Source organism: Amia ocellicauda, chromosome 5, assembly GCF_036373705.1.
Source record: "Amia ocellicauda isolate fAmiCal2 chromosome 5, fAmiCal2.hap1, whole genome shotgun sequence".
In the NCBI taxonomy this organism is placed as follows: domain Eukaryota; kingdom Metazoa; phylum Chordata; class Actinopteri; order Amiiformes; family Amiidae; genus Amia; species Amia ocellicauda.
The window spans coordinates 3,606,109-3,624,810 of NC_089854.1; the positions used below are offsets into that span (position 1 = coordinate 3,606,109).

Consider the following 18,702-nt stretch of genomic DNA (forward strand, 5'->3'; position numbering starts at 1 on the left):
AAGAGAGAAATGAATAAATTCAAACCTGCAGGTGTTTTTGCCCCCCACCCTCCTCCTCAGATGTGCTCTTCAGAAACAGAAATGTGACTTTTGGAAAAGCGCGCCACAGAAGGAGCGATTGTTTAGAACAGTCGAGGCAATGCCAAGAATCTCCATCTGGACCGAAAGTGAAAAATAAAAAGTGAACATTAGGTTTGCTTCGAGCAAGGTTTGTGAAAGTGATCTATTGGAATAGATTGCTAACTCTTCATTTAAAGCTCATTATTAAGCCTTGCTGGAAACAAAACCGCCAGCCCGAATCCCGGGGAGCTGATTTGAATGCTACTGTTGTCTCCTAATGCTTGGCGTGTGTCATATCTGCACATCTTTATCTGCGTTTTATGTTCTCCGGCAACATCAGTGCCAGTCTTGGCATGCGGTGAATAAAAGCGAAAAAACATCTCCTCTGTGATCTGCAGAATGCGCTGGCACCTCCTTTGACAGCGCAACGCCGCAGCTCTTAAAACGGCATGTTTTTAATCACAGTGCTGTCATTCTGGCCTTGTGTAGACCTCCCTCTCGCTGCTCGGGTGACATCCTGCGAAAATGGCATCAGTAATAGCACAATGGCAGGCGGCTTTTCACCTCGCCAACCTAGAGAGGGCAGGCCTGGGGGGGATACAGTTGTAAAGCCGTCCGTTGCTGCTCTTTTCAAGCACAGACGCACACAAAAACAGGCAACCTCTTCGTGAGAGTTGGCGCACTTCTTCTTTTCAGTAAACCCGTGTGTTTGTCTCAGTTTGCCGGGTCACAGGAAAATAAATCCCTTGCTCGCTGTGTGTTAAAACAACAGGGTTTGTGAGTGAACTGTTTGCACATACCTTACAGCAGACTGAACACTCACAATACGGTCTCTCTGGTTTGACTGCAGGACACTTACAGTACAGTGTGTTTAAAATGAGGTGGGTGGGGGGCGAACTGGAGACAAGGCTGCGGAGTCTGACGGTCTTGAAGGCGGGGAATTAAGTTACCGTATCATTCAATTACGGCAAGGTCTGCTGCACAAAATCTCGGCTGTATCCTCTGGTTGTGCCGACGGTCTGCTCCGTGTCAACGCTGTAGCTGAGCGGCGTGTTGTTTTCTTCCCCCCCCCGCGCAGGTCATGAAGACCTACCACATGTACAACACGGACAGCATGAACGCCGAGTCCAAGCTGAAGGAGGCGGAGAAGCAGGAAGAGAAACAGATGGGGCGCTCGGTGAAGCAGGAGGACCGGCAGAGCCCGCGCTCCCCGGACTCACTCACCAGCGTGCGCATAGAGGAGAAGCACGTGCGTCGCAGCTCGGTCAAGAAGATCGAGAAGATGAAGGAGAAGGTGATTAGCTCGGGGCGGGGCTGGGGTGCATGTGTTTTGGTTGAAACTGTTGCAATGCCGTGCAGAGTAAGTCTGTCCATTTTGAATCCCGTTCACCGGTAGCACTGAAAGGGAATCATAGTGCCGGCAGGATTGTGTGGTCGTAGAGGGGACTGGTAAACGACCGGCCGATCAGAAAGGTAGATCCTCTCGGACACAAACCTCTCTCTCATCCCTTGCTTTCTTGCAGCGCCAAGCCAAATACACTGAGAACAAGCTGAAGGCAATCAAAGCCAGGAACGAGTACCTGCTGGCGCTGGAGGCCACCAACTGCTGTGTGTTCAAATACTACATCCACGATCTCTCTGACATCATCGATGTAAGTATCGGCATCCCGGTGTCCACTGCCGGGGCACGGGGGCTGTTTTTAGAGCTTAGGGGAGAGCTTTGGAAGCCACAGGCAGGTCTCTCAACAGGTGGTAGACCAGCTGGCATGACCTGGAAATAAATGTCCCCGTCTCCTCAAGAAGCCTTTTTCTTCTTCGCTGAAGGGGTCATTATTTCGCTCCCCTCAGAAGGCGTCCCCAGAGAGGTTATCTAGACAATGTATTATTGAAAGCTTATCAGAAATTCTGGGGGAGGCCCGGTCACATGAATATGAATGACTCCTTTCATGTGTGCTGAACACACGAGACCCTGCCCTGCGCTGGGGTGGCTTTAGTGCATGTCTTATATTGAAAAACGGATGAAAGGCCCAATAACACGCTGATTAAAGAGGAGACGGACCCATCGGCTGCGCCATGCCATTAGCATAATCGCCCATTCGTATTTAATGGTCCGAGGTTGTTCCTTTGCTTGTGCCCGTATTGGGAGAGCTTAGATAAACACGCACGCACACGCACACGCACACTCACCCACACACTGTCACACACACACACGCACAGACCGGGGTCGTCTCTCACTGTGAGGGAGAAGAGTGTACTGTTTCTTACATATTGACAGCCAGGTGTTGACAGTCTGCTGTGTTTCAGGGTTACAGGTCAGGTTCTCAACTTTATACTGTTATTAAAAAAATGTCTAATCTCTCTTTCTTTCCCCCTCCCTCTTCTCTCTCTCATGGTCTTTGTATCTGTCTCTCTTATTGCCCTTTTCCTCTCTCTGTCCCTCACTCCTCTGTCTACTTCTCTTACACTGTCCCTCTTGCTTCCTCTCCCTTCTCTCTGCCTCTCCCTCCTTCCCACTCTCTCTCTCTCTCTCTCACTTTGTATCCATCTCTCATTGTCCATTTCCTCTCTTACTCTCCGTCTCTTGCTTTCTCTGTCCTCACTCCCTTCACTTCCTCTCCCTCTCCGTCCCTCCCTCTCTCACTCCCTCATCCCTCCGCCCCAGCAGTGCTGTGACCTGGGCTACCACGCCAGCCTGAACCGGGCTCTGCGCACCTACCTCTCGGCCGAGTTCAACGTGGAGTCCTCGAAGCACGGCGGGCTGGAGACCATCGAGAACGCCGCCGAGAACCTGGACGCCAACATGGACAAGCAGCGGCTCATGGAGATGTACAACAACGTGTTCTGCCCGCCCATGCGCTTCGACTTCCAATCCCACATGGGAGACTCGGTCAGTAGGTCCGACACACGTGCACACGTGTGGCGCAGACGGGCACGCAGACGGTCTCAGGGCGGAGGTTGAGACTTGAGCGTAGTGGGGTCTGGTGTGGGTGAGGTTGAGATCTTGAGTCGGGTTAGATTTCAGCGCTGGTTCTGGTTTTTGACGATGGACACACGCATGTTGGAGTCGGCAGCGAGGGAAGGGCGGGACGTGGTCGGGGTTGAGGTTTAGGCTCAGGGCGGGCTTCGTGCCGGGCCTTGTTTACGTAGGATACGGTTTGGAAGTGTATATATGAGACTTAGACTGGAGTTTGTGTGAGGTTTGGTCCAGGGTGGGGCCGTAGGCTCGTTCGGGTTGTGGACACAGTTGGACAGCTGGTCGGGTGAAATGTGAGCTGGGCTGGGTTTTAATCTCGCTCCTGGGTCCGGTCTGGGACAGGGTTTGGGTTCAGATGAGAGTTAAATCCTGGATTAAGCGTAGGAATGGGATCGGGGCCAATAACTAGGAATGTGTTACAATGAAACAGTCAGGGAATAGTCTCTTCTCTCACAGTTTAAATCTCGCAGTACACGAGCCGGGTGGCGCAGATTAAAATAAAACAAACAGACGCTAACAAATCTCTGGCAAAACAAACACGGAAGGCAAGGCAGCCTCGCGTCTCTGCCCTCGAGTCCCTTTTCCTAGAGCGATTCGTCCAGCTGCGTTTTCTCCGTGGAATTGGAAGGGGAGAAGTGTTTGTTTAGTTTTTTTTAGTTTTTTCAGTCACTCCTAAACGAGAGGAATGTAGCCGTGAATATTTGCCCGAGCAAGAACGCCCGACGGTATGCGATTTCACATGTCGAAACAAATGTGGAACTGGCTCTCGGACAAGAAGGAAAAAAACAAAACGGATCGAGTGGCGCGGCGCATTGAGACACGACCAAAACCGAGATCCGTATGAGGTTGAAATGAAAGCGTGCCAGGTCCCCCGTCGCTGCCAAGTCCGGGCTGTCGGGGTTATTGAAGACAGCATACCTTCGCAGAGTCTTAATCTCAATTAATTCCCTTTAAACCTCTGAAAACAGCTACTGAAGTTGCTGGAAGGGTGAAATGCGACTCCTGTTACTGCCAGGTAAATGGGCAGGCGGTATGTGGTTCGGATTGTTATCTTTAGATTTGTGTCATGGGGAATAATCTGCCAGTTGTTATATTAGTTGCGTTATTGTTTGTGTTGACGTGGTCGATGCATTGATACGTCTTCCCTTCCCTTCACGTGCGTTACAAGTGTATGGTACAGTACGTGGTCTGAAGGGCCACAAAAGGGCTGAACAGATTTAAACCGCAACAATTACTCATTGCGATGAATTTTGCGGTGCAGCGGATCTTCGTGCGAGATGCAAGGACCCCGCGATGGAGGGGAAGGGTTACCATGCCGTGCTCGCCCTGATTTGATCCTCCACAACGGGTAGAACAAGGAGAAGACTGCGTCATGGGGTGTGTGGATGCCATCGCGATCATAATTATCAATGCTGCCCCCCCCCAGCCCCCGTCCGCGAAGCACGACGGCTCGTGAAATTGTCCAGCAGGCGCTTGAGCCGGGGAAAACCGACCCATCTCCAGCACCTCGGGGGGATCGTGTTCCAGATGTTGTCCATTCCAGGGCTTTTCAGCTGCTGGGGCTGCTTGTGTGAAGCCAGCTGTTGAACATTACCGCAGCCAGCCGCCCCCCGGACCCTGTATAGCGGAGAGACGAAATCCCGGGATTAGAGGCTCCACGTCTTCAAACGGCGCTCAGCGGCTGAAAGGACGGCTGCCTCCCCGCGATTCGGGATGATCTGACATGGGGGAGTTTTTAATTTCAGAGGGGGTGGGGTTACAATGTGTGTGTGTATATAATAACGCAAACGTAAATCCCCTTAATCCCCGTTTGTGCTTCCAAACAGACAGGATTGTGCTGTTGTGTAGATTTTCTGTTCGTTTTGTTTTGAATTGTGTGTAGTGACACTCTTTCCCCTCTCCCTCTCTATCTCCTTCCCTCTTCCCCCTTTTTCTTTCCCCCTCTCCCTCTCTTTTTCCCCCTTTCTTCCCCTCTCTCCCTCATTCTCCCCCTCTCCATCTTTCCCTCTTTCTCCCTCTCGCTTTCCCTCTTTCCCCCCTCTTTATATATTTCCCTCTTCTCCCTCTCCCTCTTTCCCACATCCCCCTCTCTCCTTTCCATCTCCCTCCATTTTTCCTCCCTCTTTCCCTCTCTCCCTCTTTTCCCCTCATTCCACCCTCTCTATCTTTCTTTTACTCTTTCCCTCTCTCCCGCTCTATCCCCATCTTTATCTCTTCCCCTCTTCCCCCTCTCCCTCTTTCCCCTTCTCCCTCTCCCTCTATTTTTCCCCCTCTTTCTTCCCCCCCCTCACTTTCTCTTCCCCTCTTTCTCCCTCTCACTTTCTCCCTCTCACTTTCTCTTCCCCTCTCCCTCCTTCCCCCTCTCTCTCCCTCCCTCTCTCCAGGTGGGACACATGTGTGCTCAGCAGCCCCTGCAGAGTGAGCTGCTCCAGAGGTGCCAGCAGCTGCAGTCCCGCCTCTCCACACTCCGGATCGAGAACGAGGAGGTCGGTGCCGCCCGCCGGGACCCACGATGCAGTGCACCGCCGCGCCCGGGCCCGAGACTGACGCCCCTTTGTGCCCCGCAGGTGAAGAAGACCATGGAGGCGACGCTGCAGACGATCCAGGACATGGTGACCATCGAGGATTTCGACGTGACCGACTGCTTCCAGTACAGCAACTCCATGGAGTCGGTCAAGTCCACCGTGTCCGAGACCTTCATGAGCAAACCCAGCCTGGCCAAGAGACGGGCCAACCAGCAGGAGACCGAGCAGTTCTACTTCACGGTGAGACGGAGAGAGAGATGGAGAGATGGAGTGAGAGCGAGAGAGAGAGTGGTTCACAGGCCACAGTTAATCTCATGACCGGGTATATATTCGGTGCCGTTGTGGTTAAATCTGGGCTCTGGTTCACACGTATACAGCCGGAGGGAGGGAGCGGGCGAGCGAGCGAGAGACACGGAGGGAGGGAGGGAGCGAGTGAGAGACACGGAGCGAGGGAGGGAGCAAGCGAGTGAGCGAGAGACACGGAGCGAGGGAGGGAGGGAGCAATCGAGAGACAAGGAGGGAGGGAGGGAGCGGGCAAGTGAGCAAGAGACACGGAGCGAGGGAGGGAGGGAGCGAGCGAGCGAGAGATACGGAGGGAGGGAGGGAGCGAGCAAGAGACACGGAGAGAGGGAGCGAGCGAGCGAGAGACGGAGCGAGGGAGGGAGGGAGCGAGCGAGAGATATGGAGGGAGGGAGGGAGCGAGCGAGCGAGAGACGGAGCGAGGGAGGGAGGGAGCGAGCGAGAGATATGGAGGGAGGGAGGGAGCGAGCGAGCAAGACACGGAGGGAGCGTGATTCCTCTCTAGTGAATCTCCCGACAGGCGCATTCGGCGCAGGTCAGTGTGACGGGAACAGTGCCGTTGTGCTCGGGTCTGGGCCGGGTTCACGTGTGTGCGGCCTCCCTCTGAGCGAGAGAGCGAGGGAATGTCGCCTGGTTTGCGTTCCAGAGGAGGCCGATCACTTTTCTTCAGAGGGTCAACTTCCAGATGTCTCAGTGGCTCCGCAGTTTGTAGTTTTTTCCTCTGATTGAGCGAGCGGCGTGCGGAGGCGAGTCCACCGGGAGCTCATTTAGCGCTCGAGGAGCCCGGGGGGAAACCAGCATCTTTACCGCATCGCGGATAATAACGAAGCCATCTGCCGACTCGGCGTTCAGACGGGCCCGTCTCCTCCACTACGCCGCGTGATCCGCTGCAGCTTTCAAAACCATTTCGCTGCGAGTAGAGCGCCGTCTTCTTTCATTTAATTTTCGGAGATCAAAGCAGGGAAACGATTTGATAATATGGAGGCAATTTGGTTACAGATGCGTTGTGTTGAAGCTCAGACTGCAGGACTTCGTTCTTGATGCATTTTGTGTTTTCTGTCATTCGTCTCGTGTGAAAGATGAGTCACAGTGATGGTTACAGGTAAGTGTTTGGCCTCCATGTGTGACTCACTGTCTCTCGGTCTCCGCAAGGCAGATTTTATTAATTCTTTGTGATTTTTAATCGTTGGAAACTGGGACGGGTTGATCTGAGCCGAGTCTAATGATAAGAGAGCGGAGGGGGGATATACCCACGTGCAGAAACAGGCGCTCTGTAATGTAATTCCTTCTCTGTCTCTCCTGGAGCCCCTGTCCTTGACTTTGACTCTTATTATACTGCAATCTGCTTTTGGCATCACGCTAATCACACGCACACGCACACTCTCACACACGCACGCACGCGCTGTCTCGTTAGTCCCGGGCCCGTATTGTCCTTACATGATTACCCAGCATTCCTAGCGCAGTTGGGTCCCATCCTCATCGTCTCTCCAATTTCGTTGCAGAAACTGAAGGAGTTCCTCGAGGGCAGGAACCTGATCACCAAACTGCAAGCCAAGCACGACCTGATCGAGAAGACACTGGGAGAGAGTGAGTCCTGCGTGGGATGGGGTGGGGGGTTGGGAAGCTGGGTTTTCAGGGGTAAGAGATACTGAACTAATTAGTCCACTGGGGGGGAAGAAAAACACCTCGGGAAGACAACAGTAGCTCTTCACACACAAGAACCTGATTCCTCTGGTCTTCTGTCAGAGACGTCATGAGGACCGGGGGCGGGGCTACACTCGCGGTCAACCCTTTGGTGTATCTGCCTTCCTGGTACTTTTGTTAACAAAATGGAAATGCACACAGTTGTGTTGCCGGCGAGGCGAGGCTGGCTTTTTGTCCTCTGCCTGTTGCTGGTTGTTTATGGGAGGGAAAGAGAGAAAAGAAGCTTCACCCGTGATCCAATCTGATGGCTTTGTAAACAAGGACAGTAATAGGCCGAGGAGGAAGTCAGCTGGTGGGAGCCGGTCCCTCGGGGTCACGGCCCTGAGTGTGGACACAGCTGTGGGTGGTGGTGGGGGGGGTGTGGACGTGTGTCCGGTCGTCAGAGGAAAGGGCGTCAGCGGTCAGGGGGCGGGGGGGGTCAGGTCACTCGCGGAAGCATCACCACAGCCCCGCCAGCTGGGGCCACTTCCTCCCGGCCGTTGTGTATCTGATGGGCTCTCTCTCTCTCTCTCTCTCTCTCTCTCTCTCTCTCCACACGCAGGTCAGAAGACAGACTGCTGCCTGGCCAGGTTAGTGCGGCAAAGGAAGGAAACCCATTAGCTCTCTGAAATGCCGACGCGTGCTTCTCAGTGGCGACCGGCCGGAGCAGAGCAGGATATTTTTAGGCTGAATATTTTTGTATTTTTAAATTTCTTATCTATTATTTACTGACCTTTTTTCCCTGGGTTACGGGAGGAGCTTCTGGTGCAAAACAGAACTCATTTAGTACAGTTTTTAATATCGCTGGAATAGCCAGGTGCTGAGGCCTTTCCATTTTACATATGCACCAATCAGCCATAACATTATGACCACTGACAGGTGAAGTGAACAACACTGATAATCTCGTTATCATGGCACCTGTCAGTGGGTGGGATATATTAGACGGCAAGTGAACATTTTGTCCTCAGAGGTGATGGGCAAGCATAAGGATCTCAGTGACTTTGACAAGGGCCACATTGTGATGGCTACAAGACTGGGTCAGAGCATCTCCAAAACTGCAGCTCTTGTGGGGTGTTCCCGGTCTGCAGTGGTCAGTACCTATCAAAAGTGGTCCAAGGAAGGAAAAGTGGTGAACCGGCGACAGGGTCATGGGCGGCCAAGGCTCATTGATGCACGTGGGGAGTGAAGGCTGGCCCGTGTGCTCCGATCCAACAGACGAGCTACTGTAGCTCAAATTGCTGAAAAAGTGAATGCTGGTTCTGATAGAAAGGTGTCAGAACACACAGTGCATCACAGTTTGTTGCGTATGGGGCTGCATAGCTGCAGACCAGTCAGGGTGCCCATGCTGACCCCTGTCCACTGCCGAAAGCGCCTACAATGGGCACATGAGCATCAGAACTGGACCACAGAGCAATGGAAGAAGGTGGCCTGGTCTGATGAATCACGAGTTCAAGGTGTTGACTTGGCCTCCAAATTTCCCAGATCTCAATCCAATCGAGCATCTGTGGGATGTGCTGCACAAACAAGTCCGATCCATAGAGGCCCCAACTCGCAACTTACAGGACTTAAAGGATCTGCTGCTGATGTCTTGGTGCCAGATACCACAGCACACCTTCAGAGGTCTAGTGGAGTCCATGCCTCGACGGGTCAGGGCTGTTTTGGGACCTTCATGATATTAGGCAGGTGGTCATAATGTTATGGCTGATCGGTGTAGATAGTAATGTCATTTATGTAATTTGTATGCATTGTATTATACAAGTAATATATAAACGCAGGCCAGGAGAATACAGCAAATCCTGTAATAATTGTGTGTTTGTGTCTTTCATGACAATCAGCGGAAGAAGAAACTCCACTGTGCGGAAACAGGTACTCTTCACTTCCCGTTTTGCCTGTGTGTCTCTGTGTGGAGATCTTCTCTGTGAGACAAGCTGACTGATGCTGAGCGTTAGCGCTGGCTGACAGCCCTGTCGAATGGGAAGCGTCACGCCTCCCCGTCTCCCCCTGCATCACACACTGAGAGAATGGGTTCCTACCCGAGATGATGAATTAGCTCATTAATTAAGGCGCTGTGATGCTGATGGGATCGGACGCTGCGTCAGAGAGAGACAGAGAGGGAGAGGTCATTTACATAGACTGTCAGGAGATGAATTACAGTTGTGTTTTAAAGGAGACCGTCTTTTTAATATTGATTCATCGTCATCATCGGCCTTTATCAGCGGACTGCTGGGTGAAATCCTCTATACATTATAATTGTCATGATTGTCTCTTATTGTTGTGAAAGTTGGGTCTAGTCAGTTGGGCCTGTTGGCACAATCTCTCTCCCTCTCTCTCATTCATTTGGCTTTGCCACCCTGTAATCACTGTCTGACGGTGATTTAATTTTAGAAACTGTGCGTCTACTGAGTCATAACCGTATCACACACACAAATAACTCGCTCGCAGACGCACTCACACATGACAACTTGCTCACAGACGCACAACTCCTCACAGCTCCCTGCTGTGTCCTGGCTATAGCGCCAGCGCTGCCCCCTAGTGGGGCTCCATTGCACGGGTTGTGTTCTGTACTCCGCAGTTTAACCCCATGTTTCCCAAACTGTTCCTGTCCGGACTAGTCCAGCACCTGTGTCCATTGTGCACCTGCTCATTAATGTTACAACCTGTAGTTCTGTACAGTGTGAATAGAATCACTCACATATATCGATTATATTAGTGTCTTGACACTAGATATTGAAGTCCTGTGATCAGGTGTCTCTTGAAACGAAAACCCTCACGGCCGGCCCCAGTATGTTTAATAAATACGTAATAAAGGCAAGAGAGAGGCAGGGTAGGGCTCCATCGTCGAGCAGGTTCAGGATCTTGAGTAACAAGTCGAAAAATAACTACATGTCCGTACAAGTTTGAACAGACGAGATTTGACTAAGAACACAGGCCTGTAACCACGGAAGTTAATTAGCTTTTTCTCTTATAGCTAGTTTATTTTATTTATTTATTTATTTATTATTATTAAATGTGTTTCGGTGGTGCTAATTAGTCCCAGCAAACCAAATCAAATACACAATCAACACCATGGATGCCGCTGTCCCGGGGGGAACCAGGCGCTGACAGGCCAGCCCACTCTGTGTGGGAGTGATGGTGAAATGGGCCCTCGGGATCCTGACGTGGCGCTCTGGCACAAAATACCAAATTAATAAATAGATACCAAGCGTTCTCCTAGCAAGCCCCGTGTCTGCCGCTCGCTCTCCGCGGCATGCAGGCTGCTGTGGAGCGGCGGCTACGAGCAGGTTTAGGACATCTGTGACAGACTCGTGCATCCCCTGGCATCCGTTTGCTTGGTTTGTTTTATTTTCATTCATTTTGTTTGTTATGTTGTGTTTTGTTTTTTACGAGGGGTTTAAAGAGCTTGAATCCTTCTTACTTTCCTGAACCTGAACTCTCTCTCTCCCTCGCAGGACTCCAGTCAAGTCATCCCTCTGATGGTCGAAAGCAGCATTCGGTTTATCAGCCGCCATGGTACGTTGCCTCCTTGTGACCTTCTGGGACTTTCGTCGCTTGAGTCAGAGTGAAACGAGAACTTGGGATTTTTAAAAATAAGTTGTGATTTCGACAGCCTGGACTGGAGTCGAAAGTCAGTCAAATATGTATTCCTGAAACCGAAAGGATTAAAACGATTTCTGACATTTCCTTTTTTAATCAAACACGCATGTTTATTTTTGATCGCAGCTATTGTGTGTGTTGCTGTAAGTGTGTTACTGTACCATTTAATGCACATGTACTGTGAACTCCTTACCAGCTTTGCAAAGTCATAAGAAACTTTACACTGAGACACTGAATTAGATTTATTCTGAGGCAGAGAGGTTACTGCACCGGTCAATTCGTGTTTTCAGAGAAGGATAAAATGCAGTCACTGGAGTGTGTTTGTGGTCTGTCTCCCGAAAAGGGCGCTAACCTCTCATGTCTCTCACCATGGTTTAAAGTGTTTCTGAGACTCAGGATGCTCTCTCGCCTCCGAGAGGTGCTGCGAAGCATGTGCGTGTGCGTGTGTGTGTCAGAACCCGTTAACACATTCCTGTCTCTTGCCCTCCCCCACAGGTCTGCACCATGAAGGCATTTTCCGAGTGTCGGGGTCCCAGGTGGAAGTCAACGACATCAAGAACGCCTTCGAGAGGGGTGAGCTTTTCAACCCACAGCCCCACCATCTGACACTCGCTGGCCTGTGCTTCGGTGTGCGTCTGTATGATGCAAGAGGACAACGCACAGCCTGCTTTATTGCACACGGTGTATATTAACTGTGGAGCTCTGCGCTGCACGGCCTTCTGGGACGGTTCATAGTTTAAACTGTGTCGAAGCTGTGAGATTGTGGGATTGAGTCCACAGCGACAATATGGGTTTTGACACGAGGACAAATAGTGAATCTTCTCCGGATCGGCGTCGTCCGGCTGTGGCGCACATGCGTTCGGTTAGAGAGAGCACCGATCCTAAATCCCGCGGTGTTGCGTGTGTCTGCAGGAGAGGACCCCCTGGCGGGCGATCAGAATGACCATGACATGGACTCCATCGCCGGGGTGCTGAAGCTGTACTTCAGAGGGCTGGAGAACACCCTCTTCCCAAAGGAGATCTTCCATGACCTCATTTCCTGTGTCTGTAAGCATCTGGACGGCTCAACATCAGCACTTCCTGTCTGCTTGTCTCTTTCTCTCTCTGTCGTATGTTTCTGCACACCGGAACAAGTCTGCTTCACATCCACAGGCCCTTTGGTAATTGTTTTGTCTTGTCTTGTTGTGACAGCCCTGGACAGCCTGCAGGAGAGAGCCATGCACATCCACAAAGTCCTGCTGTCTCTGCCCAGCCCCACGGTGGTCATCATGAGATACCTGTTTGCCTTCCTCAACCAGTGAGTTCCCCGTCCCGTCCGCACCTCCAATCGCACGGCCCGTTACTGTAACAGCAGCTCACAGTTAAGATCTCAGGGCCGCGCCTCCCCAGAAATCCCGTCCAAGGGCACCCCAGGAAAAGACACATGGGAAAAATGAAATGCTAAAGGCGTCAATAAACCGTGGACTTTTCATTTATTCTAAAGAAATAAGTGTTTGTTTTGATGGTAGTCTAAGTCCACATTTACAGTATGGCTGAAGTCACTTCCTCCCTAAAAGGAAACACACTAAAGCAAAGTCATTTCCCTGCGTTTTGCCTGTATGTAGTGAGAATAGAGGGGGGGCCCTGGAGAGGATCTGACAACGGCCAGCCTCTCGTTAGGAGCGCTGCTAATGAGAGCCAGATGAGCGCACGGGATAATTAGAAACCTGAGTTCACTGTCGGGGATGGGCACATAAATATCCGTCGATTTCACCATCGGCCTCGGCCCCCCATCCCGTCCCCTCCGCTCTGATGTCTGGATTCTTTATCGGAGCCGACAGCGGGTGATAAAGTGGGGCGTCTTTGGGGGAGGGGGGTGTGGTCCTGGTCTCGGTGGCCACAGGTTCCCTCTGTGGAGTAAAAGCACTGTGGAGGAGGGTCGTGGGTCACTGAAAATCAGCCCTTATTCCTGACACACGATCCGGCTCTGAATTATAGACCCAGCGCTTTAGAACAAAAAGGAGGAGTTGAATGAAGAGAAAAGGCATTGGGTAATGTATTACATTGCGGGAGGTGGGGAGAGAAAGGGAGGGAGAGACTGAGAGGGAGAGATGGAGGCAGAGGGAGAGTGAAAGGAAGGGAGGCAGAGGGAGAGGGAGATAAAAAAGGAAGGGAGGGAGGGAGGGAGAGGGAGTGCGAAAGGAAGGAAGGGAGGGATGGAGAGGGAGCGCGAAAGGAAGGAAAAGGAGGGAGGGAGAGGGAACATGAAAGGAAGGGAGGGGGAGGCAGCATGAAAGGGAGGGAGAGCGAAAGAGGGAGGGAGAGAGACTGAGAGAGACTGAGAGAGGGAAGGAGAGGAATTTTCCCCCCTTTATTATTGCAGTAGTGGTTGCCCCTGGTGTAGGATTTTCTCCACCAAGGCCCATTCGAACAAGTAGTGGCCCTGCGTGCGCGGGGCCCCCCGTGCGTGCTCAGACGTGTACACACGTGTGTTTGTATGTGAAGGTGTACTGATGTCCCGCTTGTCTGTATCCCCAGCCTGTCCCAGTACAGCGAGGACAACATGATGGACCCCTACAACCTGGCCATCTGCTTCGGCCCCACGCTGATGTCGGTCCCCGAGGGCCAGGACCAGGTGTCCTGCCAGGCGCACGTCAATGAGCTCATCAAGACCATCATCATCCACCACGAGAGCATCTTCCCCGGTCCCCGCGAGCTGGAGGGGCCCCTGTACGACCGGGGCGGCGTGGCCGAAGAGTGCGGGTCAGTGTGGGGCCGCGGGGATACAACTTCAGCAACGGCAAACACCCTGAACACAATAGAGCACACAAAGCAACTCGAGTCAAGAGGATAATAATCAGAAGCACTGCTGCTGTCCGTAATGTAAAGTCCATGTATGGATATTTACACCCATAGAGTCCTGCCTTAATAGGAACTCCGCAGCGGCCCGGTTTTTACATCCAAATGTAGGGCGGGCTGATCGATATTATTGAAGCAAAGGAAAGGCTGTCAGGGGTGTCCGGGGGGGGGGGAAAAGCTGTGATGTAATTTCCTGTCCCTTGGGCTGGAGGTTAAAGGCTAACACTGCTAGTCATTTTACCAAAGACTCTGGTCGTAGAGATCAAACTGAGAAAAACCTTGAAATGTGATATTTTTCTAGTCTTTTAGAATCTAATTTTGCGTGACTTTTTTAAATGTTCTTTCCCAGCCCTTAAGTCTCTTGTTAAACTCTATTCAAGGAGCTTAAAGAATAGGAGAATAAGAAGAAAAAACAAACAAGAAAAATCCTTTTATTTAGGTTTATCCTTTTCTTTTCAGGGATAAAGCTTAGTCAACTTTTGAGTCTAATCTCCACCCAGGTTTAACTGGCTCTCTTGGCGTCTGTAGCTGCAGTTCATACGAATCCCAGCCGCCTCGAGAACGAGAGACTTTCCCTCCGGATGCGAGAGGCTGTCCTCCTCGTGCTGGAGTTGCGTGAACGGTCCGTGTGGACGGAGAACGTACAGTGGCGTCTAGTCCAGAAAATCCCTTTAAGGAGTGAAAAACACACCGGCTGCATCCCGAGCTTCCAGGGGGCATTTCAGCCAGACAGTGTGTTTGCCTCGATAAATAATTTATATGTGAGACACAAGCCTCTGAACTCAGGTGGATCCGGAGGCTAAACAATCGTGATTTTCTAGCAGACTGGAGATGGCTGCGCTGTGTCTCGAGACAGAGTAACAATAAAGGTTAAGACTCGGGAACAGTAATAGACTGCAGACTCGTAGCACGTAATGCTTTGCCGGAGAGAGTTCGAGGAAGGGAGGCACGAATGCCAGGTCTGTGAGTCCCCCTCTCTAACGCACACGAGCGAGCCGGGCAGCAGGAGAGCAGGTTTTGAAAGCAATAACACCCCTGCTGTGATCTGAGCAGCTCGGGTTTCTGGATCAACACACGGCTGGAGTTTATAGGACTCGGGGCAAGACTGAAACACTGGCCGCAAGGGGAGAGAGACAGAGCGCTGAGCACTGACTGACTGCAGGTGTTGGGGCTGGGGGCTCTGTTCTGTCCCTCCAGGCCCTCCCCTTGTGTTTGTTTTTCTGCACACGAATGCTCGGTCAGTTTCCGGTCGCCCTCAGTCCAAAGTGAAAGGCAAGAACTCCTGCCTATCGGCCGATTTCCCCCGTTCCCCCCAGCAGCCGAACAGACTGGCGCCGAGCAGGGATTTTTAAAAGCTGTTGCAGACTAGGAAGCGACTGCGCAGACATGACACATCGGTAGAAATGGCTGTGGAAACGCACCTGTTGAGTCGGCCTTCTACTGTTTTTGGAATCGCACAACCCCCCACTCACTCACACTCCACTCTCTCTCTCTGTCGCACACGCACACGCACACGCACACACACACACACACACACACACACACTTTCTCTCTCTCTCTCTCTCTCTCTCTCTCTCTCTCTCTCTCTCTATCACACACACATACACTCATATACTCACACATTCAAATCCGGTCAAAAATACATTAAGCCCATATATTAAGTGGCAGAATATCTCTCAATTTTTTCCTTTCTCATTCCTGTATTGTTAATATGGTTGGCAGAAGCATTTGGAGCCGCTTAAACTCTAGCTTTGTTATTCATGTCTTCCTGGAATGTGGGATTAGGGAGCGGATCCGCTCTATCTCTTTCCTTCAGCCTCCTTCGCTCCCGATACAGCATCGTGCTGCTCGTGCTCTTCGATTTACAACTGCGTCTGGAGTGCACGTCTCTATTCCCCTCTTGACGGCTCTTGTTGTCGTGTTTTGCAGCGACGGCCCCCACGCCGAGCCGCCGGTGTCCGAGGACCTGGTGCCAGACACGGTGTCCGAGCACCACAACAGCGAGGACGGTAAGTGCCAGCACAGCCCTCTCCCGGCAGGCACGGCAACAACCTGCTTTTCCACTGCCGATTTGTGCTTTTCGGTGCCTTGCAATTGCTGCTTGAATTTCTGCTATAAAAAGAAACGACACAAAACATTAAAAAACCTGAGTCATTCTCCATCCTTTGAGACAGCAAAGTGCTTAAACACACAAGCTTCCGCAACTAAAAATAACCTGCTCATCTTCAAGGTCTAGCTTGGTTATGGATGCTTACATTTATACTAATCCTGTCCTTCAGGCCCCGCCTCCAATTTGTCCTTCAGGCCCCGCCTCCAATTTGTCCTTCAGGCCCCGCCTCCCTCTCAGACTGCAGCACTGTGTTCTTCTGGCTTGGCGTGGCTGGCTCGCTCTGTAACTCTCGCTTCTCTGTCCCTCTGGCGCTAACCCCCCCAGGGCGCTCGCTCGTTTCAGAGTCGGAGCCCATCGAGGCCATCGCCCGCTTCGACTACTCGGGCCGCACCCCCCGCGAGCTGTCCTTCAAGAAGGGCGCGTCTCTGCTGCTGTACCAGCGCGCCTCCGATGACTGGTGGGAGGGACGGCACAACGGCGTGGACGGACTGGTCCCGCACCAGTACATCGTGGTCCAGGACACGTAAGCATCCCCCCGCCTCCTGCACGAGGAGATACGCTTGGTTAACCTCTGCAACCTCTTGCACACTTATTAGTCATTCGTGATCCCTACATTTGTTTGGCAGTTTTAATTTGGTTTTTTTATCTATAGATCTTTTTATAACGTGGTGTGAGTTTTATTAATTTCAATAGTATTTTTTGGTATTATCCTTTTTATTATTATTTATATCACTGAGTTTCCATCGGGCCGCTTCGCAGTTCTGTGTTCATGTCCCACGAGGCCCTGGGAGCCCAGTTGAGAGAGTTGTTGGCGCGGGGGCTCTTGGCCGGCTCGGCCCGGCTCACCGCGGTGCTGCTCTGTGTTCTTGCTCCAGGGAGGACGGCTTCACCGAGCGAGGGAGTCCGAAGGCGGAGCTGGAGGTGGCGTCGGACGGGCCCCTGGCGGAGGAGAAAGTGTCCGCTAGGGGCAGCGTGAGCTCGCCCACAGGAAGCCACGTGGCAGACATCTACCTGGCCAACCTCAATAAGTAAGAGTCGGGCTCGGGCAGGTGGGCTTGTGTGCTCAGTCCCGCGAGTTCGTGAGTCCCCCCTGCCGGCCCCCCACCCCACGTGACCATACACCCCATCACCCCCCATCACCCCCCTCCCCCCCAGTATAAATTATAACCTGGTGTTATATAGACTTTTATTTTATTATTATTATTATTTTTACTTGGTTATTTACAACAGATGACATATAATTGGTTAATATTCAATTAAATAATGAATCTGCTGTCCCCATCTGGGTTACGCGTCTTGCTAGGAGTGTTTACTCTCCTCCGCTGCTGCTTCTAGGCTGTTCTCACAGCTGGCGTCTCCCAGCTCGGTAACCCCCTCTCTGTCTCTCTCTCTTTCTATCTCTCTCTCTCTCTCTCTGTTCTCGCTTTCTCTGTGCGTCTCAGGATGAGAAAGCGCCCAGATACCGGCAGTATCCGCAGGGCCTTCCGCACCGAGGGCCTGGGACTGGGCACCGGGCCCAGTGATGGGACCCCGGGGGCCACGGCCGGGCTCCGGACCACCTCCATGCCGGTGGGCGGCCTGCCGAAAGAGGGGCCGGACAAGAGGCCCGTGAGCGCCCACAGCGTGCTCAACTCCATCACGCGCCACTCGTCGCTCAAGAGCAAGGTGGAGAGCCCGCAGTTCCGCAAGACGGCCAGCGCCGGGCGCTCCAAGAGTTTCAGCAACCACCGGCCCCTGGACCCCGAGGTCATAGCGCAGGTAGAGCACAGCTCCCAGGTGGGCACCGCCGCTCTCCCCTCGCGTGGCCGCGTCCCTGCGCCGCCGCCCGCCGCTCAGCTGCTGCCTTGTGTTTTGGCTGCTGTGTTTGTTTGAAGATGCATCCGATCTGAGAGACAGTTCATGGGGAAAAACGAAGAGGAGGTTTATTTTATTTAGTTTCAGTTAGTTTTTAAGGTGTTTAAAATGCCGGGTGTCCTGCGTGCGGCCGCAGAGGAGAGCGAGAGACTGAAAGTCTCTGAGGTCCAGACGTGATCGTGACAGTGAGGGCACTTTACACCCCGTGTCGTCCACATGTCACTCATTTCGCTCAGTAATCGTGTTTTAAAGCCGCTGCGGCACGTCGAGACTGTGGTACTAGAGCCGGTGTTCAGTGCTCTGTAATCCGGCACTGGCCTGGCCTCGTTCATCTAGTGTATTACCTTTCCACGGTGATCACGTGACCCCTTTGTACCAGGCTATCGTTTCAAGCTCTTCTGCCGTCTAACCTGAAGTTGTTTTTGTCGTACGCCCAAAGAAACAGTGTCCTCTCGGCTTTCACACACACAGTTTAGGAATTGTGCTCGGACCGCCGGCCATGCCCCTCCCACCCCCTCTCATCTGTGAATAATTGGGCTCTGTGCGTCTCGTCTCTGCAGCAGCGGCTCCTGGTTTTTCTCTGCAGCCTAAACATCGCCGAGCCGGTTCCCCCAGAGTCTCTGCCTGTGGTAACACGATCGAGCCTCTAACGTTACATGGGCGGAAGAACGGACAATCGCCTGCATTGTGAACGCGAGGGACCAGTTACAAATCCACAATCTGAGCCGTGGTCGGGGTTGAGCGAGAGGGACGCGATTATAGAT

The 18,702-nt window shown here is 52.3% G+C and overlaps 1 protein-coding gene across 6 annotated transcripts in view; it reads left to right on the top strand.

Annotated features, from left to right (window-relative positions):
- Window positions 1–18,702, top strand: part of srgap2 (SLIT-ROBO Rho GTPase activating protein 2) — an 85,766-nt gene that overhangs the window by 62,428 nt on the left and 4,636 nt on the right. The window contains exons 6-22 of one of the 6 annotated variants that reach the window (XM_066703273.1): window positions 1,139–1,354; window positions 1,584–1,712; window positions 2,723–2,947; window positions 5,419–5,520; window positions 5,602–5,799; window positions 7,362–7,446; window positions 8,105–8,132; window positions 9,378–9,408; window positions 10,992–11,052; window positions 11,632–11,709; window positions 12,049–12,183; window positions 12,328–12,433; window positions 13,654–13,878; window positions 15,904–15,983; window positions 16,409–16,607; window positions 16,960–17,112; window positions 17,527–17,860. In XM_066703273.1, the coding sequence (XP_066559370.1) occupies window positions 1,139–1,354; window positions 1,584–1,712; window positions 2,723–2,947; window positions 5,419–5,520; window positions 5,602–5,799; window positions 7,362–7,446; window positions 8,105–8,132; window positions 9,378–9,408; window positions 10,992–11,052; window positions 11,632–11,709; window positions 12,049–12,183; window positions 12,328–12,433; window positions 13,654–13,878; window positions 15,904–15,983; window positions 16,409–16,607; window positions 16,960–17,112; window positions 17,527–17,860 (2,385 nt within the window). The remainder of the gene's footprint in view (window positions 1–1,138; window positions 1,355–1,583; window positions 1,713–2,722; window positions 2,948–5,418; window positions 5,521–5,601; window positions 5,800–7,361; window positions 7,447–8,104; window positions 8,133–9,377; window positions 9,409–10,991; window positions 11,053–11,631; window positions 11,710–12,048; window positions 12,184–12,327; window positions 12,434–13,653; window positions 13,879–15,903; window positions 15,984–16,408; window positions 16,608–16,959; window positions 17,113–17,526; window positions 17,861–18,702) is intronic. The other 5 variants (XM_066703276.1, XM_066703275.1, XM_066703274.1 and 2 more) reach the window with 5 other exon arrangements.